We start from the raw sequence: 24,269 nt of genomic DNA on the forward strand, positions 1-24,269 counted from the left end.
CCAAGCTGTGTCCTCTGCATTGGCAGGCAGACTCCACCACTAGACCACCCGAGAAGCCCCCTTGAAAGTGTCTAGCTGTACGCTGCCTGCTGCAGAGTTTATTTAAGCCCTTCCGGGAGCCTGGGAACTCTCTGGCCCCACTCTGGGCAGCCCGCCTGAGGGTCCAGGGCTCAGAGGTGGGCCCGGAGGAGGCCAGGGCTCCCGGTGGCCCGCGGTGTGCCCCTGCCACCCCCTGGTCTGGGTCCCTCCCATTGACGTTCTTGCCGGTTGTCGGGTGCCACCTGACAGCCTCTTTTATATCGTCCCTTCCCTCTACAGTAGTGGTCCCCAACCTTTGTGGCAGCAGGGACCAGATCTATGGAAGAGATTTTTTCCACGGACAAGGTAGGGGTGGGGGTGGTTCAGGCGGTAATGAGGCAGGGGGTAGATGGGTCCCAGGTAAGCATTGGAGATTCATTCCCTGTGGACTGAAACTGCAAGATGAGAATAGCAGGACAATTTAAGGAGGAGGCTGGGCCCTGCCCAGACCACACATTTCTCAGGAGACCTGTCTGACCGCATGTACACAGAAAGTCTCCTCGGAGGTCAAAGGGGAGTGATGTTAGCTAATGCCAGGCTATCCACGGGCCTCTTCGCTGGAACCCATCTTGGCTAAGACGAGTGCGCACATCCAGGAGGATTCTGAGATGCACTAAACACGACCTGTGAACCAGGCAAATCAAAATGATCCGCCGAAGGAAACCCGGAAGAAATGCCCCAATTAAGTAAGTCAAACTGCCGCGAGGGTTCGACTCAGTGACTCCGTCTCCCTCAGTCGACCGGAGCGTTTATCCGGGCGCACTGTACTCGCTCCTCTTAGTAAATACTCGTCTCACTACTTTCCGTCTTTGCAGGCATTCTTTTCTGCAAAGCGGAAGGGTTAGGACCCTTGTCACAGACCACTGGTGGTCTAGGTAGTATCCGGTGCTTTCACCGCGGCAGCCGTCCTCAGTCTCTGGCTGGGAATCAAAGCCCGCGAGGCCCGCGGGGCAGGCGGGATCTGCTGGTTGTTGCTGGGCGGTGGGCCTCCTCCTCTCTCCGGAGGTTGTGCCGGCAGGTTCTCGAGGCGGAGGCCGACACCTGCCCCTCGGTCCAGGCCCGGGTGTGGTGCTGCCCCGCCGATCGACCAGCCTCCACCGGAGCCGCTCCGGCCGCCGCGGGGAGCGGGAGAGGGTCTCCCGGGACCGGAAGTGGGAACCGGGCCAGGCCTGGCTGGGAGGCCGGGGGCGAGCCGGGAGCGCGAGGCTGCAGACTCTCCTGGTCCCGGTCTGTGGACTCCGTCCCCTGCAGACACGACTCCGAGCGCTGGGCCTCCTGGGCCCCGCGTCTCCAGGGAGGCAGGGACCCCCGGGGCCCAATGGGCTGTTTGGTTCGCTCCTGAGACGGTGCTGCGTACGCGGCTTTCAAACCCTGTGACCTCTCAGAGCTGGGCCTCTTTACATCTGTTTCAGCATCCGCTGGGGATGTGCCGGTGAGGGGGTCCTCCGCCCACAAAATTTGTCTTGATTTTTAGCGAGGGGACTGCTGGTGCATTGACGAGGAAAGCAACTCACCGCGTGGGCACTGGGGCGTGCCCCCTACCCTGGCAATGTGCCCCCACCCACCTGAGTCCTTACAAGGGGCCAGGTCTTGTGTGTGGCCTGGCGACACTTCTGCACTGCCCTGAGACTTTCCCAAGTACTTTCCCAAGTGTACTCTGGCCTCAGACATGTTGCAGTGGTGTTTCCTCTTCTTTCATCCCCTAAATCTCATGCCTGCCCTTTCATCACATCTAGACTGGAGTACGCTTTTACCCGTTTTTAGTTATTATGTAATTTATAATCCAACCCCCTGCACTATTTATTACACTAAACTACCCTTTCTCCTTGGAAATTTTCATCCTATTAATTTCTTCTCTTCATTCCCTGTCTTCCTGACCTTTTTCCCCCCACCTCAGGGTTTGCACAGACTGTCACAAAGGAGGCCCTACAGAGCAAGGCCAATGCATGTGATCCAAAGATGTCACTGTGAAGAAAAACCAAGGTCATGATGGCAGAAGAGGTCACCGAAGGACATGATCCAGGGGAGGCCAGCCAGCCAGGAATGCAGCAGATACGGTGAGGAAAGGCCAAGGTGGCCAGGGCACACAGTGGCCAGGTCACAGGGCGAAGGAGGCCAGTGCCCATCCCTCCTGCTTCTTGTGGCTCTCCAGCTGTGAAGGGACCCAGCCTCATGGCAGGAGGAAGCACAGGAAGCCAAGTGAGTCCAGGGAGGACACCCCATGGGCTGGAGCAGCTCCCTGGAAGCGTGGAATGGACCTGGGCAGGCGGCGCTGGGAGCTGCTAGCCCGGCCTCCCAGGCCCGCCGGCAGCAGCAGGGACACAGCCGCATGGAGCGGACTGTAGGACGCAGGCAGCTGGCGCCCAAGGTCATGAGGTCAGAATCCTCCCTCACTTATTAACCACAAAGGCCTCCTTGTTTTTTTTGTCTTCTCCTGCGCACCACACACTTGGACTAATGTGTGGCACACAGTGGTGACTGGTGTGTGTGCGTGTGTGCTAAGTCACTTCAGTTGTGTCTGATTCTTTGCAACTTCATGGATTGTGTAGCACACCAGTCTCCTCTGTCCATGGGATTCTCCAGGCAAGAATACTGCAGTGGGTTGCCCTGCCCTCCTACAGGGGACCTTCGTGACCCAGGGATTGAACCTGCGTCTCTTACGTCTCCTTTGTTGTCAGGTGGGTGCTTTACCTCTAGTGCAACCTGGGAAGCCTGGTGATTGTAATAGGTGTGTTCAAAAGCAACAAATGCACACTCTAATGTTCAAATTGCCGTTTTGGGTGGTTTTAAGTTTTTTTTTTCTATTGTGGAAGTTAGTTAAGTTTTGAGGGGGGACTTCCCGGTGGTCCATTGGCTAAGACGTTATGCTCCCAATGCAGAGGCTTGATATCTGGTCAGGGAACTAAGATCCCACATGCTGCAACTAAAGATCCTGCATGCCACAGCAAAGATCGCCCCTGTGCTGCCACTGACACCTGGTGCAGCTAAAGAAAGGTAAGTCCCCAGGCCATTTAAAAGCAAAAGTGTTTTCTTCCTGAATCCCCTTCCTCCCCATTTAAGTACTTTGCTGGAGTTAAGCTCTGTCTTATTTCTGTATCCTTCCCAAATTGTTGTGATGTGCCAGGGACTATTTCTTAATTTTGTTGTCAAAATTCCAACTTCCCAAACAAGTAAATTACTTCAATAGAGTCCATAAGCAGTTTTTCCATTCTTAGGTGGGATTCTCATTATAAAGAAGTACACCTTATTACTACAGTGACCTTAAAAGTCTTGCCAAAATCAGCACTCAATTCTTTCCCTTGGTGTTGCACTTAGTATGTCTGGCAAAAAATTACAAGTTTTGACTTTTTTTTCTGTGATTTATGTTGTGCAGGGACATCATCCACATTGTAATTACAGTGATTGTAGTGAAGTAACTCGTAGGTACTTTTTAATACCACACGAAAATGATACCAGGTTCTTTCTCCCCCTACTCCTTTGACGAGCTAGTAATATTGAATTGGCACAAAAATTTGTTTAGGTTTTGCTATGAAGATGTTATGCAGAAACCTGAATGAACTTTTTGGCCAACTCACTGTGTGCGGTAGGTCCAAGCCACTGGCAGCAGTGATGGATGCTCTCAGCTGGGATGCCCCAGGCACTCACTGCAAGACCTTATAACTTCATTGAGTCCTACTGCCATTCCCCCTGCACCAGGGCCAACACTGCCCTGGTGCAGTACTTGTGGTTCTTACTATGACTGTAGGAAGCACTTCAACAAAATCTGATGGGAAACTTGAAGAACAAGACATTACTGAGAGACTGTTGAGGGTGTCCTGGGGGCATGCCACAGTGAGGTGGTGAAGGGAAAGGAAGGAAGCACAGACTTGAAGCTCTGCCTTTATTAGTTTCCAAGGGTGGTGGTCTCTAGGGTTTCATGGTTTTCACTTGTTCTGAGTAGGTTTAGAGAGCTCAAGGGTGTATTAGGGTGCAGAAGACTGGAAGGGAGGGCTTCTTACACTGGGGCACATACAAATACTTGAATGCTTTCCATGCTATGCTGAGTGGGGGGTAGTAAAACAGATAAATCATCAGCAACTTCCAAAACACCTAGCTTACAAGCATGGGGACTGGGTGCAGTCAGTATGTTTAAACAGCTTCAGGGAGAGACCAAATGAACCACATCTAGAATGTGGTAAATTCTATTGGAATGATGGATGAAATTTATGAAACATAGAAGCTTTAAAGATGTATTTTACAAGCAGCTTGGGATACCTCAGCACTGTATTTTGTGTGAAAGTTACTTGGAACAATGAAGGTTCTTTATCTTAGTCCTGAGATGTTAGGTATTACAGTCCACTATTATAGTGGGCCTAGTGGAGCTAGATGAAAGCAGAATGCCTGTAAGCTGAAGCTCCCGTAACTCATTCTTTTCCAGCGGTTATAACATAAGGCTTTATTTGTAACAGCCAAAACTGGGAACAAGCCAATGTGCAATTAGGTGGGTAAACAAACTGGGGTACATCTCTAGAGGAATACTCAGCTGTGAAATGAAGTTACTTACATAAGCAACATTGTGAACTGCATGGGGAAGAAAGCACAATCTCTTTGAAAAAGTAAACAGTTTAATGATTCCAATCATAAAGTTTTATAAAACAAGCTAATTTACTGTGAAAGAGTAAAATCAACAGCAGCTGTGAGGGCAGAAGGGAGAGTTTTTAAGAGTACAAATAAGTTTCTTGGTAGCCTAGAGGCTAGAATCCTGTGTTTCACTGCCACAGCCCCAGATCAACCTCTGGTTGAGTTGAGATATCCCAGAAGCTATGCAGTGTGGCTAAAAAAAAATGAAAGGGAACAAGTAAACTATTTGTTGTAGATATGTTTTTTAATAGTTTTATGGGTGTACAAGTAAACTACCATATTGTACAATTTTAATCAATTATATTTCAATAAAACTTTGTAGAAATTTGTTTTATGTAGAAATTTTCCTTTTCTTCATAACCAGAGCTTTGGAAACCTGCCCTTCCCTGGCAGGCCCTCCATCAGGGAAAAAATATACTGGTAAAGACTGTTTTTGAGTCTGCAGGAAGCTGGTCACAAAAGCTATATCCCTGGGCTCCAGCATCTCCATTCGTCCCCTTGTCTACTCTTATTGTCTGTGCAGCATGATGCTTAGGGTGAAAAGTCCAGAGGCTATGAGAATAAACAAAGCTTTATTTGCTCTGACAATGTTCAAAGGAAGAACACATAATGGGAGTGAACACACTCATCTAACACACTACAGTCACTGGGACATTTGTGGAGGTGCCTTTAGAACAGGCACATCCTTTCCTTGCCACAGCCTCCTCCAGTGCATATAACCACATCCAGCATTTCTGTGTGAAGTAAGATTCTGGCTTCACCCTTGAAATCATTCAGTAACACCAGAAAACCCAGTTCGAGACCTGAAGGCACATGATTTTTGCAGTACCTGGAGCTTCTCCACAACAGTGCTCAGCATTATGTGTAATACTGGGGAAAAGGGAACTGATTTCTATGCTTCTCATACAAGCACCAGGTGACCTCTGGGTGCACCAAATTCCTTGCATCCAGGCCATAAACTAGGGCCCTTTACTAAAAGCTCTCTCTCTTTCCTAGGAGACTTTGGCAGCTATGCAAGCTGGGCCTCTAGTGGAAGGTGGTAAACCTACTGCTGTCAATGTTACCCACACTTTGCTAAAACTGGATTGAGCCCTAATTTGTCAGAGGGGAAGGAATACGAGGTACACCTGAAAATTATTCATACTGTTTTGTAGAGAATGGGACAGAGATGAGACATCTCCCTCCCCTGATCAAACTGCCAGGACTGATACAAAGTGTTGAAACCTGGAAGCTACTGGCTGGTAGGGCAGAGGCTTCTGCCACAGAAACCAGAAGGGATATAACTGAGGAAACAGAGCCAGCAGTGAAATATGCAGAAAGGCTCCTAAAAGCTTCCCACCAACCTACAAACTCAAAGGGAATGTTTCTGCTGTGTATGTTCAGCTGTATAATGCTCAACTTCTAGGAGATGGCCCTTCACAAAGAAACCCATGTTTCCTGTTGGGCTTAGACCTTTAAGATGGTTTTCCCAAATCTGCTGCATAATTTTCTTGTTGAATACAGACACTGGCTGTGACTGGTTTTCTCACAGTCATTGAGTCATTTGTGAGGTTATCTGGTATGCAGTTTTCTGTGTTGAATGATGTGGGAGCTCTGGCTAAAGGATTTCCCACATTCCCCACATTCATAAGGCTTTTCTCCTGTGTGAACTCTCCGGTGCTGAATGAGATTGGACTTTTGGCTGAAGGATTTCTCACACTCATCACACTTGTAAGGTCTGGCTCCAGTGTGAATTCTCTGGTGTTGATTGAGGGTGGAGCTGTGGCTAAAGGATTTCCCACATTCCCCACACTCATAAGGCCTCTCTCCAGTGTGAATGCGCAGGTGCTGCACAAGTTTGCATTTGTAGCTGAAGGATTTTCCACATTCAGTGCATTTATAAGGCCTTGCCCCACTGTGGATCTTCTGGTGTTGAATGAGATTGGAGCTTTGGCTAAAGGAATTCCCGCACTCACCACACTTATAAGGCCTGGCTCCAGTGTGAACTCTCTGGTGTTTAATGAGAGTAGAGCTGTAGCTGAAGGATTTCCCACACTCGCCACACTCATAAGGCCTCACTTTACTGTGAATCTGTAGGTGCTGCACAAGTCTTAATTTGTAGCTAAAGGCTTTCCCACATTCATTGCACTTATAAGGCCGTGCTGCAGTGTGACTTCTGTGGTGTTGAATGAGTCTGTAGCTTTGGCTAAAGGCCTTCCCACATTCGCTGCACTCGTAAGGCCTTGCTCCTGCGTTATCAGGTCTCTGGCAATTGATAAGGAGGGAACTTTGGTTAAAAGGTTTCTCACAGTCATCACAGTCCTGGTAGTTTTTTCTAGTGAGAATCTGCTGATCCTGAAAAAGTGTGTATTCACAGCTAAACAGTTTCTCATACTCGCTGCACTTGTACTGACTTTTTCCATGAAGAAAGGGCTCTGCACACTGAAAGCTGCTCTGTGGCTTTGTCCCTTTGAGTGTGGCCTGATGCTGGAGGAGATTCAGCATAGCCAGGAAATCCTTGCTCACTTCCTCACAAGTGAAGGGCTTTGCTGATACGTGAAATCTGTAACTTCTCACACATGCCTTGTCTGTGTCCCTTCTGGATGGCTTCTCATTGCTGGGCTCTGGGTAGAGGTCAGGGCTGAACCCTGGTTGCTTCTCACACTCCTCACAGGGGTGTGAGTTTTGCTCAGGATGCAGGCCTTGGTGCTCAGGCAGCTGTAGACCGTCTCTCCTGGCCCTGACACACCCCTCACAGGGCTGAGTCTTCTCAATGGATGGGTCTGGAATTACAGTCTTGCCCCGTGATGTTTGTTCTACAGGAACACTCTCCACAGAAAATGCCACTGCCTCCTCCATTCCATACCAACAACCTGAAAGCACAGACGTGCGGGTGAGATGCATGTCGTCTGTGGTGGAGGGGGCAGCCTCTACATAATTCTGTGTGAGACTCAGCACAGCCCATTGGATTGCTCTCAATATGAGGCTGATGTGCAGTATTGGGGCTCTGAAAGTCTTAAGAATTAGGAAGGCCTCATAAGATAAAGGATGTAAGGGGGGGGTGCAGAAAAGAAACAAACATCCAGTTCAAGTTCTCTACCAACACCCTTCATGAGAGCCTTGGCTGAGTGACATTTCAGTGCTATGTGTGAGTTTTATGAACAGTGGCCTGTGACAGTGGTTGGATTTTTTGGCAGCACAGTTAGAGGTGGCAGGCTCATGAAGAGGTAGCTTAGCCCAGCCCTGTTGACCCTAGTGCCTATTAGCCAGGCATTTAGGGAAAGGAGGCAGAACCTATGTCTAAAGTGAGCAGAGTTGAGCACAAGGTACTGGGGTGGATGTGAGGGCCTTACCCAGTGAGGTCACAAGTGCAAAGTTCTCCAGCATCACATCGTGGTACAGGCATCTCTGATTCTCATCCAGGAGACCCCACTCCTCCCAGGAGAAGTACACAACCACATCTTCAAAGGTCACACTTCCCTGCCATGATGAGGGAAAGATGAAATCAAAGTCTCCCAAAGACCACAACCCCTCACCGACACATCTACCCATGCCCACCTTCTCTCCAAATCAGGGGAGACGAAACCAGACCACTGTCTGCAAAAGGGCCCACTGATCACTGGGGCCAGAAGTCATCAAGAGGAGGTACACAGACAAGAAGATATGGCACAGCTGTCAGGCAATGTCCCTAACTTGTGGATAAATCATGTATGTCTCACACTGGGGCCCTGAGACTTACTCCTTCTGCAAATGCACATCCTTCTTAATATGGTACATCCCTCACATCTCTAGACACACAGCCACACATGTCCCAAGCCACCATCTGACCACTCCACAGCTTAAATGCCTCTCTGGCGTCCCTATAAATTATGGTAGTTCAATCATCTCCTACTTTACCCTCGTGGGGAGGATGGCGTCATGTCCTATGGTTATAGAGATGACCAAACACAGGAGACCTAATGTTGGTCAGATGAGATCAACAGCAATTTATTAATCATCTACTCAGTCTGGGAGAGGAGGAAACCACACACACACAGAGCCAGAGTTGGGCTACATGAATGAAAAGAGTGAACAATGATCCTCCAGGGGCAGGCAGGGAACTGAAACAACCTGAGAAGGAATGAGCAGAAAGTCCACTTAATCCCTGTGAGAAAGAAGACTGCTGGGCTAGGAGACCTTATGTGTAGGAGCAGAGTGAGAAGAACCAGCGCTCAGGCCATTTGAAGTCCTCATGGTTTCACAACACAGCACTTAAGTAACACTGGCTTTAATTTTAGGCTTATACCACAACCTGGCAAAAAACATCCAGAGTATACTCTGCCAATTCAAACAGGATTCAAATACTCCCAGGGACTTCTCATGACTTCCTGAGCTGCAGCAGCCCCAGATCTTTCTCTGGAGGCCTCATTACTTAGATGCAGGTCCTTGCCTCAGACTTTGCATTCAGAACATGTCTGGTCTCAAGACACACGTGGCCCTCTCCACTCCTGGGCTTCACTCTCAGCCATCACAACTTTATTCTGTTCACCCAAGCCACATTCAAAGCTCAGCCCCATGTAGTGGACCACCCCAGGCCTTGTGACTCTCACAAATGACCACACTTGCCCAGGACCTGGTGCCACTAATATCACTCTCTCTTCAGGTCCCATGAATCACTGTATCCAGTCCTCAGCTGTAAAAGGCAAGTGGGCCAATAGTTATCATCTAAGTGCAAGGCCTTGCTGGGGGTGCCTAAGCCCTGCCAGTCAGGCCCCATCCCTAGGGAACCCGGAGGGTACCTCCCAGGTACAATCACATGGGCTCAACCTGTACTTGTCAGTCCAATGCTGAGGATGTGGAATCATCAGCTCCCACTACCTCTCCACATGCACATCTCATCTGCAGGCACAGGTGTCCCAATCATCTCTGTGACTCATCACACAGCTTAAAAGGCCTTGATAAAGAGAACCCCCTACTGCTACAGCCCTGTGCAAGACCCAACCACCTGAGGCAGCCTAAAATCTAAGCCCCCTTGTCTGCCTCTAATCTGTGCTTTGGTCTCAGGCACCAGAACCATGTGTGGATCTTAAGATACCCCATGGCCCTCTTCTCAATCTGTTTGCACTTTATGTCCCTTTGGGGTTCCCAGGTGGCTCAATGGTAAAGAACCTGCCTGCCAATGCAGGAGACATGGGTTTGATCCCTGGTCTGGTAAGATCCCCCTGAGAAGGGAATGGCTACCGACTGGAATATTGCCTGGGAAATCCCAAGGACAAAGCAGCCTTGTAGTCTACAGTGGATGGGGTTGCAATGAGTCAGACACAACTAAGCATGCATGCACTGATGTCCCCTACTATCAGAGCCCTTCTCTTTTCTACTACCCTTATTCAAACATTTGCAGTCTCAATCTTTGGTTTATTAAGGATTAAAACTCACTGGTACTTTCCATGTGAGTTCCCATGGTCTTTCCTCTGTGCCTGAGTCCTAACTTCCTCTTATTACAAAGACACTAGTAGTTTGTGCTAGTAATCTCACTTTAACTTAATTACCTCTTTAAAAATCCGACCTCCAAATACAGTCCCATTCTGAGGTCCTGGGAGTTAACACTTCAACTTAAAAACTTCAGGGGATGTAATTCTGCCCATTACATGGGCACGAATGTCCCCATTCACCTCTAAATTCATGTAGCAGTGTGAGTGAAATACACCATGCTGCATGAAAGGTCACCACAAAGTTCTTGTGAGTCAAGAAAATGTTGAACAAGAGCAGCTCCAATCTCAGGGTCCCTTTGCCCCAATTACTCCTGGACCTCTGCATTCACCACAGTCCACTATTCCCTTGGGAGTCCTGGCCACTTGTTAAGACTGTCCCCTCCTCCCACAAATGCCACCTCCTCCAACCATGTGCCCCAGAAAGAGATACAGAATTAACACTCACCTTGTTCTTTCAAACCTGAGAGTAACATTACCAAGGACAAGAATTCCCTTTCCTAAATGTGACACTGAGCTCCTTCCACCCAGTGGTTACCACCTATGTGGGTCTAATGCTGAACTGTGTCAGATTTCTATATTTTCTGAAACATAGAAACCTCCATTCTATATTTTCTGAAACATGTCAGGCTCTTAAACATGGCCCAAAACAAAACTCCTGGTCTCCTCACTGGAAATTGTTCCCACTCCCTCCACTGACTGCTCCAGTCCTGTGAATGGAGACTCCCATGTTCAGCTGTAAAGACAAAAACCTTACAAGTCATCTGTGAGGAGGCCTTACAAATAAATAGCTGAGAAAAGAAGCAAAAGGCAAAAGAGAAAGGAAAGATTTACCCTACTGAATGCAGAACTCCAGAGAAACAGCAAGGAGAGATAAGAAAACCTCCAAAGAAACAGAGGAAAACAATAGAATGGGGGAAGACTAGAGAGATCTCTTCAAGAAAATTAGAGATACCAAGGGAACATTTCATGCAAAGATGGGCTCAATAAAGGACAGAAACAGTACGGATCAAACAGAAGCAGAAGAGATTAAGAAGAGGTGGCAAGAATACACAGAAGAACTATACAAGAAAGATTTTAATGACCCAGATAACCACGATGGTGTGATCATTCACCTAGAGCCAGACATCCCGGAATGTGAAGTCAAGTGGAAGCACTGAGGGAAGCATCACTATGAACAAAGCTAGTGGAGGTGATGAAATTCCAGCTGGCTGTTTCAAATCCTAAAGATGATGCTGAGAAAGTGCTGTATTCAATATGTCAGCAAATTTGTTTGGAAAACTCAGCAGTGGCCACAGGACTGAAAAAGGTCAGTTTTCATTCCAATACCAAAGAAAGGTACTGCCAAAGAACATTCAAATACTGTACAATTGTATGTGAACTGAGAGTTTCCAGATGTACAAGTTGGGTTTAGAAAAGGCAGGGGAACCAGAGATCAAATTGCCAACATTCGTTGGATCATAAAAAAAACAAGGCAATTAAAAAAAAAATCTACTTCTGCTTCATGGACTATGCTAACGCCTTTGTGTGGATCATAACAAACTGGAAAATTCTTCAAGAGATGGGAATACCAGACCACCTTACCTGCCTCCTGAGAAATCTGTATGCAGATCAAGAAGCAACAGTTAGAACCGGACATGGAAAAATGGACTGGTTCAAAACTGGGAAAGGGGGACTTCTCTGGTAGTCCAGAGGTTAAGAATCTGCCTTTCAATGCAAAGGATGCAGGTGTGACCCCTGGTCAGGGAACTAAGATCCCATATGCCGACATGCCTTGGAGCAACTAAGCCTGAGCCCATGCGCTCCGGAGCCCATGCACTACAACAGCGAAGATCCCATGTGCCCCAACTAAGACCAGATGCAGCCAAATAAACTTTTAAAAAAACAAACAAACAAAACTGGGAAAGGAGTCAAGGCTGTATATTGTCACCCTGCTTATTTAACTTATATGCAGAGTACATCATGCGAAATGCTGGGCTGGATGAAGCACAACCTGGAATCAAGCTTGCTGGGAGAAATATCAATAACCTCAGATATGCAGATGATACCACCCTTATGCCAGAAAGCAAAGAGAAACTGAAGAGCCTCTTGATGAAAGTGAAAGAGGAGAGTGAAAAAGCTGGCTTAAAACTCAACATTCAAGAAACAAAGATCACAGCATCTGGTCCTATCACTTTATGGCGAATAGATCGAGAAACAACGGAAACAGAGATTTTGTTTTCTTGGGTTTCAAAATCAATGCAGACAGTGACTGCAGGCATGAAATCAAAAGATGCTTGCTTGCTCCTTGGAAGAAAAGCTATGACAAACCTGGGCAGCGTATGCAAAAGGAGAGACATCACTTTGCCAACAGACAGAGCTAAAGCTATGGTTTTTCCAGTAGTCATTTGAGAATTTGACCATAAAGAAGGCTGAGTGCCAAAGAATTGATGCTTTCAAACTTTGGTGTTGAAGACCTGAGAGTCCCTTGGACTGCAAGGAGATCAAACCAGTCCATCCTAAAGGAAATCAGTCCCGAATATTAAATGGAAGGACTGATGCTGAAGCTCCAACACTTTGGCCTTTTCTGTGAAAAGTCAACTCATTAGAAAAGACCCTGAGGCTGGGAAAGGCAACAGGAGAAGGGGGTGACAGAGATGAGATGGTTGGACAGCACCACTGACTCCATGGACATGAGTTTGAGCAAGCTCCAGGAGACAGTGAAGGACAGGGAAGCTTGGTATGCTGCAGTCACAGGGTTGCAAAGAGTCGGATGTGATTCAGCAAGTGAACAAAGATCCAACAACTTCACCTCCACAATTGTGTCTTACACACATCTCACCTGAACTAGTGTGGCAGCCTCCTCTCACCCTCCCACCTAAGATGGAACATGCTGGGCAGGGTAACGTAAGGTCACCTCCATCTTATGATCCAAACCTCCCCTTGTTCCTACCACCTCCAAAATCAACACCCATATTCCAGGTCTGAGTCCTACCTCCCTGCTCTGTTCTCATCAGAAGGAGACTGACATTTCCCTGAATACTGCCAGGCTGGCCTCACCTTCAAGCATCTTGGACATGCTGGTAGGTGTGCCCATGACCACTTCAGTTTACTGATCTCTGGGACTGGGAACACTTCTATATAGTAACCTCCAGCCTCACCCTGATGTTTCTCCAGGGCCCTGACACCACATGGATAGGGTCGCAATCAGTGAGCCCTGGCAACCCTACCCTTACTGTGAAGATTCCAAAAGTGCTTCAGCTGTTGTGGGAACGACAAGGTAAGGAAGTGGAGGCAGGCAACCAGGGTGGAGCTTAATGGGTTCGGCTGTGCTCACCCTGGAGCAGAGAGCCCTCCGGCTGCCTAAACCCTGCGAGATTCAGTCCTCAGCCACAGGACTCAGTCTCCCTGTGCTTCAACCCTCTGAAGCTCGTTTTTCATCTAAAGAACCTCCTGGGAAACTTCATGTTTCTCCTTCGTTGAAATTCTCCAATGGTTCCCAGGGTTTTCAGAATGAAGAAATAACCCCTGAGCCTGCCAATCCAGGTGCCATTTCATTAATTCACTATTCCCTAAAGAAACAGGTTTCCTGAATGCTCCCAGCTCAGTCCAACCTCTAAGCCGCTATACTTGAGGCTCCCTCTGCCCATCACCCTCTCCCACACACCATCACTGTCTGTCAGATACAGGGCCCCACTTATGACTGCCTCACCATCCTGGATCCCAGGGCTGCAGGCATGTGAGCAGGTGCCCCACACTCTGGGCTTTAGTGTCTGGTAGGGTGAGGGTTACCTGATGTGGGCCCCTCAGTGCCGCCGCCGCCATCGGACTCTGAGGGTGGAGCAGCCTAGTGCTTCAGATCTGTCTCTGTGAAGCAGGCGCAATGATTTTTCTTGCTCACGTCTCCTTCTCAGTCTGGGTCACCTTGGAACCGACCCAGTGTTCTGGAACCTCTGAATAGGAAACAGATCGCCACTAGGAGGATGCTGGAAGTCCTGTCCCAACACGATGGCACACACAGAAATGCCCCTCTCCTGGACCTTCATTGGTTCCACGCTGATGTGCCTTTGCTGGCTGAAAGTCCTCTGGGCACTGTGGTTCTCACAGCAGTGAATAAAACACTGAATTAAATAGTAAATAAAACAGTGAATTAAAGCAGTGAATTAAAACTCCTCCACCTGTATGTACAGACTCTGCCTGTAGTGCAGGAGATACAGAAGATGTGAGCTCGATCCCTAAGTTGGGAAGATCCCCTGGAGAAGGAAATGGCTTTCTTGCCTGGGAAATCCCACGGACAGAGGAGCTTGATGGGCTACAGTCTATGAGGTCACAAACAAGTCAGACACAACTTAGTGAGTAAACAACAACAGTATTTTAGCTACTTACTGAATTTTTAATTAAATTTTTATTCTTGCTTGTGTTAGGTCTTTGTTGCTGTGTGTGGGCTTTCCCTGGTTGCAGAGAGTGGGGACTACTCTCTAGTTGCTCTGCATGGGTTTCTCATTGCAGTGGCTTCTCTTGTTGCTGTACATGGGCTTAGTGGCTCCAACAGCGTGTGGGATCTTCCTGAAGCAGAGACGGAACTCACATCCCATGCACTGGCAGGTGGGTTCTTACCCACTGTGCCACCAGGGAAGTCCTGTCTGCCTTTTTAATAAGTGGTAATGCTGTCTCAGTGATTCAACTTCACTTCAAGAAACAAGAAGAAATACCTCAAAACAGTCGAACCTCACACCTAAAGCAACTAGAGAAAGAACAACCCCCCTCAAGTTAGTATAAAAAAAGAAATCATAGGGGCTTCCCAGGTGGCTCAGTGGTAAAGAATCTGCCTGCCAATTGGAGAGACATGGGAAGACCACCCCCCCCACCCCATGCTGCAGAGCAACAAAGCCTGTGTTCCACAACTGCTGAGCCTGTATGCTCAGGAGCCTGCAAGCCACAACTACTGAAGCCTGCATGCCTAGAGCTCACACTCCACAACAGAAGAAACCACAGCAATGAGAAGCCCACGCACTGCAACTAGAGAGTAGCCCCTGCTTGCCACAACTAGAGAAAAAGTTAGTGCAGCAAAGACGACCCACTACAGCCAAAAATTTTAAAAAATTAAAAAAAAAAAAGAAATCATAAAGACCAAGGCAGAAATACGTGAAATAGCAACAGCATATATGTGAAGAAAACAACTGCAAAGATCAATAAAACTAAAGGTTGATTGTCTGAAAAGATAAACAAAATCAATAAACCTTTAGCCAGATTTACAAAAAAAAAAGGGGGTGGGGGAGGAGAGGACTCAAATCAATAAAATTTGACATGAAAAAAGAGAAATTAAAACTGACACATGGACGAATTCTTGGAAAGGTATAACTTTCCAAGACTGAACCAGGAAGAATTAGAGAATATAAACAGATCAAACTGCATGTAATTAAATAGAAGGTATAATTAAAAATCTTCCAACAAACAAAGTCCAGGATCAGGTGGCTTCACAGGTAAATTCTATCAAACTTAACAAAAACTGCAGAGAGGGGAATACGCCCAAACTTGTCCTATGAAAGTAATCACCCTGATACCAAAACCAGACAAGAATACCACATATAAAAAATTATAGACAATATCACTGATGAACATAAATGCAAAAATCTTCAACAAAATACTAGCAAACAGAATCCAACAAGACATTAAAAGGATCATACACCTTGACTGAGTGGGATTTATCCCAGGAATGCAAGGAAAAACTGGGATGCAACTAAAGAAGATACACAAATCAATCAATGTATACACTATATTAATAAATTAAAAATCAGATGATCATCTCAGCAGATGCAGAAAAATATTCTAACAAAATTCAACACCCAGTCATGGTTTTAAAAAGAACAACAACAACCTTTCCAGAAAATGGGCAGAGAAGGAATCTACCTCAACATAATAAAGGCTGTATAAAGCAAACCCACAGCAAACATCATTTTCAATGGTGAAAAGCTGAAAGCACTTCTGCTAAGAAAAGGAACAAGGTAATGATGTCCACTCTCACCACTACTATTCAGCATAGATTTGCAAGTCCTAGATACAGCACTCAAAAAAGAAAAAGAAAAGAAATACTAATTGGAAAAGAGGAAGTAAAAGTGTCACTATTTGTAAATGATGTACTAGACAAAGAAAATCCTACAGATGAAACCAGAAAACTACTAGAGCTAATCAATGAATCCTAAAGTTGCAGGATACAAAATTAATGCACAGAAAGCGCTTGCATTCCTATGCACTAACAACAAAAGAGCAGAAAGAGAAATTAAGGAAATAATCTCATTTACCATAGGAAGAAAAAGAATAAAATACCTAGGAATAAACACACCTATGGAGGTAAAAGACCTGTACTCAGAAATCTATAAAATACTGATGAAAGAAATCAAAGATGACACAAAGAGATGGAGAGATACATCAAGTTCTTGGATGGGAAGAGTCAATATTGTGAAAATTACTAAAGTACACAAAGCAATCCACAGATTCAATGCAATCCCTATCACATGACCATAAGCATTTTCCACAAAATTAGAACAGAAAATTTTACAGTTTGTATGGGAAGCAAAAAGACTCCCAAGAGTTAAAGCAAACTAGAAAGAAAAATGGAGCTGTAAGCATCAGGCTCCCCGACCTCAGACTATACTACAAGGCTATAGTAACCAAGACAATATGGCACTGGAACAAAAACAGAAATACAGATCAATGGTACAGGAAAGAAAGCCCAGTGATAAATCCACACATCTATGGGTCACTTAAGTCTATGACAAGGGAGGCAAGAACATATACTGGAGAAAAGAGAAGTCTCTTCTATAAGTAGGACTGGGAAAACTGGACAGAATGAAATTAAAACACTACCTTAAAAAAAAACAAGAAAAACACCACCTAACACAATATTCAAAAATAAACTTAAAATGGATTAAAGACCTAAAATGTAATACCAGCTTCTAAAAGACTCTTAGAGGAAAACTTAGGGAAAACACTCTTTGACATAAATCACAGCAAGACCTTTTCTGAAGCACCTCACACACAGTAATGAAAATAAAAACAAAAAATAAATAAATGGGACCTAATTAAATTTACAAGCTTTTGCACAGTAAAGGAAACCACAAACAAGAAAAGATATCCCTCAGAATGGGAGAAAATACTTGCAAACAAAGCAGCAAAGGACTAGTCTGCAAAATACACAAATAGGGACTTCCCTGATGGTTCAGTGGTTAAGAATCTGCCTTGCAATGGAGGGGACGTGGGTTCAATCCTCAGTTGGGGAACTAAGACCCCACATGCTGCAGAGCAACTAAGCCCAGTCAGTACCACAACCACTAAGCCCACGTGCCACAACTAGACATGTGTGCCACATCAAAAGATCCAGCATGATGCAATGAAGATCCCATGTGCTGCAACTAGGACCCAACATGAAGAAACAAAACAAACCAAAATATATAAACAGCTCATGCAGCTCAAAATCAAAAGTCAAACAAATGGGCAGAAGAACTAAATAGACATTTCTTGAAAGAAGACATACAGATGGCTAAGAAGCACATGAAAAAATACTCCAAATCACTAATTATTAGTGAAATGAAAATCAAAACTACAATGAGGTATCACCTCACATCAATCACAATGGCCATCATCAAGAAATCCTCAAACAGTAAGTGCTGGAGAGAATGTGAAGAAAAGGGTTCTTGCACTGTTAGTGGGAGTGTAAATTGATATAGTCACTATAGAGAACAGCATGGAGGTTCCTTGAAAAACTAAAAATAGAACTACCACTATGACCCAGCAATCCTGGGCATATACGCTGAAAAAAACCTTAATTCAAAAAGATACATACATACATACATACATATATATATATGATAATGTTCATTGAAGCACTATTTACAATATCCTGGACATGGAAACAACCTATAGATGTCCATCGACAGATGAACTGGATAAACACAATGGAGTATTTACTTAGCCATAAAAAGGAACAAAACTGGATCATCTGTAGAGAGGTAGATGGACCTACAGTCTGTCATACTGAGTGAAGTCAGAAAGACAATTATCATAAGTATGTGGAATCTAGAAAAATGGTACAGGTGAACCTTCTGCCAGGGCACAGAGATGCAGTCACAGAGAATGGACGAATGGACATGAGCGGAGGGGAAGGGGAGAGATAGGATGAATTGGGAGATTACATTTGACATAAATACACTACATGTGTAAAACAGAGAGCTAGTGGGAACTTGCGGCACACCACAGAGAGCTCAGCTCGGTGCTCCATGATGACTTGGGGAGGTGGGGAGGATGTATGTATTCGTATTGCTGATTCACTTTCTTATACAGCAGAAACCATCACGACACTGTACGGCGATCACCCTCCAATTACCAAAAAAAAAGATGATGTAGTAGATTCAGGCCTCTTTCCTTAATGATTAGAAAACTGGGGTTATTAAAAAAAATTCAAAGCAGCATGGGATTTCAACCATCAAACTCCCCAAATCTGAAAAAGTTGTACGTTATTTAATTTCAGAGCAACATCTCTGAATAACTATTTCAGTTCAGTTCAGTTCAGTCGCTCAGTCATGTCCGACTCTTTGCGACCCCATGAACTGCAGCACACCAGGCCTTCCTGTCCATCACCAACTCCTGGAGTTCACCCAAACCCATGTCCATCGAGTCGGTGATGCCATCCAACCATCTCATCCTCAGTCGTCCCCTTTTCCTCCTGCCCTCAATCTTTGCCAGCATCAGGGTCTTTTCATTGAGTCAGCTCTTTGCATCAAGTGGCCAAAGCATTGGAGTTTCAGTTTCAACATCAGTCCTTCCAATGAACACCCAGGACTGATCTCCTTTAGGAGGAATAATTATTTACACAACAGTTTTTGCTAGGGAACTGTAGACCAAAACCACCTGCCTTGGCCAGGCCTGCTTGCCTGAGTTGTCTCACAAGAGGAAGTCTTGAAAAGGAACGTGTACTGCAGGACAAAACTAACCCAAAAACTAACGAGGAGAATTAGGGAAGGGCAAAAGAGGGAGGAGACGACCAACCCTTCAAAGACCTTCTCAATGGAACCCACCTCAGCTGAGAGATGCTCGTGCCACCAGGAAGGCCCCTGAGTCAGGCTACGGGCCAGGCGAGATGACTGGCCAGAGCCATACCAGACGCTAACGCCATCACCAGAACACCTGAGACTGTGAGCCATGTGGCAGAGCAGTCCCCCTGGGTTCCCCTGCCCTCCTGCTCTCGGCCAGGGCGCCCCTTCCCAATAAAGTCTCCTGCACATGTGTCTCCTCACACAATTCATTTCTGAGTGTTAGACAAGAGCCCACTCTTAGGCCATGGAAGGGGTCTCCCTTCCTGAAACAGATTCTTTTGTAGCCTACAACTACTGAGTCACTTCAACTGTTTTTCAATAGTCAATGTAAAATTCCCAACAGATTAACTGGCATAGTTCACAAGATTATAAACATAAAAGGAAAGTTTATTAAATACATGACTGAATATCCTAGAGGGAACTTTCTGAGCCCAGATGCCATATTTGGAAAAAGAGGTTCTCCCTACCCAGCAGACAAATCAGAACATAGAGACAGAGCTGTCATTGATAATCAGAACAAAGTGACAAAACGTTGAGAAACATAAAGACACAAGAAAGGTTTTTGTCGGCCAGTGGCTTGGGTTTACAATCAGAGTCATCCAAAGGAGAAAGATAGAAGTGAATAAGTAAAAAAAAGCCAAACATGCTTACCAGGATCAGGATGGTACATGTGGCTCTGACTTCATAGGCAGGTCCAGAAGAAAGTCTACTGCTGAGAATGTACTGGACTTACTGCTTGTACCTGTAAAGAACAAAGACAATGGAGGCATTAGCCCAGACGACAAGGTCCAAACACACTACATCAATATCACAGACACTGACAATACTTCCTCTCAGTCTATCTGGAAAGTCCCAGGAAGATATGCATACATACCCACACCCCATATTTCTGTTTCTGCTCCTCACCACGCTAACAGGAACATCAATCTATACCAGGAGTTTCAGGATCCAGTCTAGGAAACAGCAGAAGTCAGAGTACTCAGTGGATGGAGCTAAGACTTTGATCCCAAAGAGGTATGCAGACAAAGCTTAATGGCCTAAAAACTACTCAGGAGGCAAGTCATGCTGGGAGAAAGTCCCATATTCTTTCCGTGTTTACATCCAGTTTCATTCAATGCAAAAGCTGCAACCAGATGATCCCTTTAAAGAAAAGACCAACTTGTTAGCAAAGACCAAGTGATCCAAAGATGTCTCATCTCATGCCCAAATTGGAATTACAAAGTTATAAAGAGTGAGGAATTTCCAAGGATCCCAACTCAGTCTGAGTGAAGATAATAGCCAAATTAAAGTTAGTAGAAACTACTCCATCAATTTATAAAGTATGTTAGAGACTGATTGTATTTGAATCAGAGGAATCGGGTGACAAAGAAAGATAGTGGGTAATTCTAATGCCAGAAAATTAACTTAGTCACATAACAAATCATTTTAATTTAATAATAAGAGCAATCTTTTATAATAACAAAGCTATTTGGTATAGACTGTTTTATAGTAACAAAGAATAATCAACCTCGCATCTATCACTGAGAGACTAAATAAATCATGCTGCATCCTCATAATGAACATTAGGTAGTTGTGGACATGATCAATAAATTTTCTCTACTGCTGAGCCTTCAGATCATAATCTTACATTCTAGAAAAAGTAAGAATACCATATTCAGAATATCTTAAAGACAGATATCTTAATAAGAATATCTAATACATATTCTTACCTACTCTTACAAGAAAGAATATCATATCCAGAATATCAACAATAAGAATATGTACATTCTTACTATATATTTAAGAATATCAGTGCTCACTTCGGCAGCACATATACTAAAATTGGAACGATACAGAGAAGATTAGCATGGCCCCTGCGCAAGGATGACACGCAAATTCGTGAAGCGTTCCATATTTTTTTGAATCAGTTCTAATGAGATGGATGAAACTGGAGCCCATTATACAGAGTGAAGTAAGCCAGAAAGATAAAGACCAATACAGCATACTAATGCATATATATGGAATTTAAAAAGAGGGTAACGATAACCCTAAGTGCAAAACAGAAAAAGAAGACACAGATGTACAGAACAGACTTTTAGACTCTGTGGGAGAAGGTGAGGGTGGGATGTTCAGAGAGAACAGCATTGGAACAGTGAAACAGATCACCAGCCCAGGTTGGATGCATGAGACGGGTGCTCAGGGCTGGTGCACTGGGAAGACCCAGAGGGATGGGATGGAGAGGGAGGCGGGAGGGGGGATCGGGATGGGGAACACATGTAAATCCATGGCTGATTCATGTCAATGTATGGCAAAAACCACTACAATATTGTAAAGTAATTAGCTTCCAACGAATAAAAATAAATGAAAAAAAAAAGTTAAACTAAAAAAAAAAAACAAAATAAAAGAATATCATATAGCAATACCACAAAAAACATTTATTAGTAAAGAGGAGAAGTGAGCATCAGGATTTAAGGCAGAAAAGGACAGGCTAATTCTACCATCCACCAAAAAAAGATGTCCTTTTCATCATAGGGGACTGGAATGCAAAAGTAGGAAGTCAAGAGATACATGGAGTAACAGGCAAGGCTGGCCTTGGAGTACAAAATGAAGCAGGGCAAAGACCAACCGAGTTTTGCCAAGAGAATGCACTGGTCATTACAAACACCCTCTTCCAACAACACAAGAGAAGATTCTACACATGGACATCACCAGATGGTCAATACCAAAATCATATTGATTATATTCTTTGCAGGCGAAGATGCAGAAGCTCTATACAGTCCGCAAAAACAAGACCGGGAGCTTACTGTGGCTCAGATCATGAACTCCTTATTGCCAAATTCAGACTTAAATTGAAGAAAGTAGGGAAAACCACTAGACCATTCAGGTATGACCTAAATCAAATCCCTTATGATTATACAGTAGAAGTGACAAATAGATTCAAGGGATTAGATCTGGTAGATGGAGTGTCTAAAGAACTATGGACGGAGGTTCGTGACCCTGTACAGGAGGCAGTGATCAAGACGATCTCCAAGAAAAAGAAATGCAAAAGGCAAAATGGTTGTCTGATGAGGCCTTACAAACAGCTGGGAAAAGAAGAGAAGCAAAAGGCAAAGGAGGACAGGAAAGATACCCCAGTTGAATGCAGAGTTCCGAAGAATAGCAAGGAGAGATAAGAAAGCCTTCCTTAGCGATCAATGCAAAGCAACAGAGGAAAACAACAGAATGGGAAAGACTAGAGATCTCTTCAAGAAAACCAGAGATACCAAGGGAACATTTCATGCAAAGATGGGCACAATAAAGGACAAAAATGGTATGGACCTAACAGAAGCAGAAGATATTAAGAAGAGGTGGCAAGAATATACAGAAGAACTATACAAAAAAGATCTTCATGACCCAGATAATCATGATGGTGTGATCACTAACCTAGAGACAGACGTCCTGGAATGTGAAGTCAAGTGGGCCTTAGGCAGCATCAGTACGAACAAAGCTAGTGGAAGTGATGGAATTCCAGTTGAGCTATTTCAAATCCTAAAAGATGATACTGTGAAAGTGTCGAACTCAATATGCCAGCAAATTTAGAAAATTCAGCAGTGGCCACAAGACTGGAAAAGGTCAGTTTTCATTCCAATCCCAAAGAAAGTTAATGCCAAAGAATGTTCAAACTGCTGAACGATTGCACTCAGCTCACACAATACAAAGTAATGCTCAAAATTCTCCAAGTTAGGCTTCAACAGTATGTGGAATGAGAACTTCCAGATGTTCAAGATGGATTTAGAAAAGGTAGAGGAACCAGATATCAAATTGCCAACATCTGTTGGATCATAGAAAAAACAAGAGTTTCGAAAAACATCTACCTCTGCTTTACTGACTACACCAAAGCCCCTGACCATGTTGTGCAAATGCAGTCTAGTTGATAATTAGGACTCCCCTAACTACAAAGCTGCTAACCCCTGGGAAAAGATAAACACCAGTCTTTGGTTATACAAGAAGGACTGGACAAGAAGAACCATTTTTCTGAATTGGTTCCATTGCTGCTTTGTCCCTGAAATCAGTATACTGCAAGTAAAGAACTGCCTTTTACAGTTCTTGTAAGGCCCATTACATACAGCACTTTATGGAAAGATTATCAGTGCTACAGATAGATGAGGATTCTGATCAAGAAATCACCACAAAAGTCAGGAAGGATTATACTTAAGTTGCTCTTGTTATAGAAAAAGCTGTGAAAGCCATAAAGTCTGAAACAATAAATTCCTACTGGAGAAAAATGTGTCCAGATGACTTCACAGGATTTAAAACAAAGGCAGTCAAGAAAATCATGAAAGAGACTGTAGGTATGGGGGCCAGGGGAGGGGGGCAGGTGGGAAGGTGAAGGGTTTCAAGACATGGATCTTGAAGAAATGCAAGAGCTAACTGACACCATACCAGAGGAATGAACAGTAGACAACTTGATGGAGATGAGTGCTTCTGAACTTGTGATAGATGAGGAAGATGATGTCAATGCACCAGTGCCAGAAAACAAAATGAACTTAGACAATCCAGCGGAAGGGTTCTGATTATTCAAGACTGCTTCTGACTTCTTTTATAAGATGGGCCTTGTATGATATGGGCACTGAAATTAGGGCAAACACAGTGGAAGAAGGATTGGTACCATACAGAAACATTTTTTGAGAAATGAAAAAACTTTAAAAGTCAGACAGAAACTGGCTGATCCACGCTGCTGTATGGCAGAAACAAACACAATATTGTAAAGCAATTATCCTCCAATTACAAATAAATTTAAAAAAGAAAATGAAATTAAGAAAACAGAATAATCCCTTTAGTCTTAATACTTGCTACAAAAAAAGGCAATTCAGACATTTTCAATGTTAGGAATTGCCATATCTTTATAAATAGTTCCCATTCTTGAACTGGAATAGTCTGCGACAAAAACTAGCAACCACAACATAAGCAAAATAACTACTTAAATAGGATATCATGATAAAATGTTTTCTGAATAAACAATCACATGAAGGAATACATCTCTATTAGCCAATGCAGCCATAAATTAAAATGTTAATGAGGCAAAACTGGTCAT

At 44.6% G+C, this 24,269-nt stretch overlaps 1 protein-coding gene and 1 non-coding gene across 2 annotated transcripts in view; one reads left to right on the forward strand and one right to left on the reverse strand.

The window, feature by feature from the left end:
• Positions 1-4,923: 4,923 nt before the first annotated feature.
• Positions 4,924-24,269, reverse strand: part of LOC122692677 (zinc finger protein 501-like) — a 31,429-nt gene continuing 12,083 nt past the window's right edge. Inside the window, exons 2-5 of the mRNA XM_043900487.1 lie at positions 19,868-19,958; positions 13,917-14,245; positions 8,031-8,157; positions 4,924-7,550 (exon numbers count right to left, since the gene is read on the reverse strand). Of these exons, the coding sequence (XP_043756422.1) occupies positions 6,250-7,550; positions 8,031-8,157; positions 13,917-13,949 (1,461 nt within the window). The 5' untranslated portion in view covers positions 13,950-14,245; positions 19,868-19,958 and the 3' untranslated portion in view covers positions 4,924-6,249. The remainder of the gene's footprint in view (positions 7,551-8,030; positions 8,158-13,916; positions 14,246-19,867; positions 19,959-24,269) is intronic.
• Positions 21,008-21,114, forward strand: LOC122693020. The gene has a single exon (XR_006340820.1). It is a non-coding gene; the product is annotated as a U6 spliceosomal RNA (small nuclear RNA).

The sequence above is a fragment of the Cervus elaphus genome, chromosome 4, assembly GCF_910594005.1.
Source record: "Cervus elaphus chromosome 4, mCerEla1.1, whole genome shotgun sequence".
Classification (NCBI taxonomy): domain Eukaryota; kingdom Metazoa; phylum Chordata; class Mammalia; order Artiodactyla; family Cervidae; genus Cervus; species Cervus elaphus.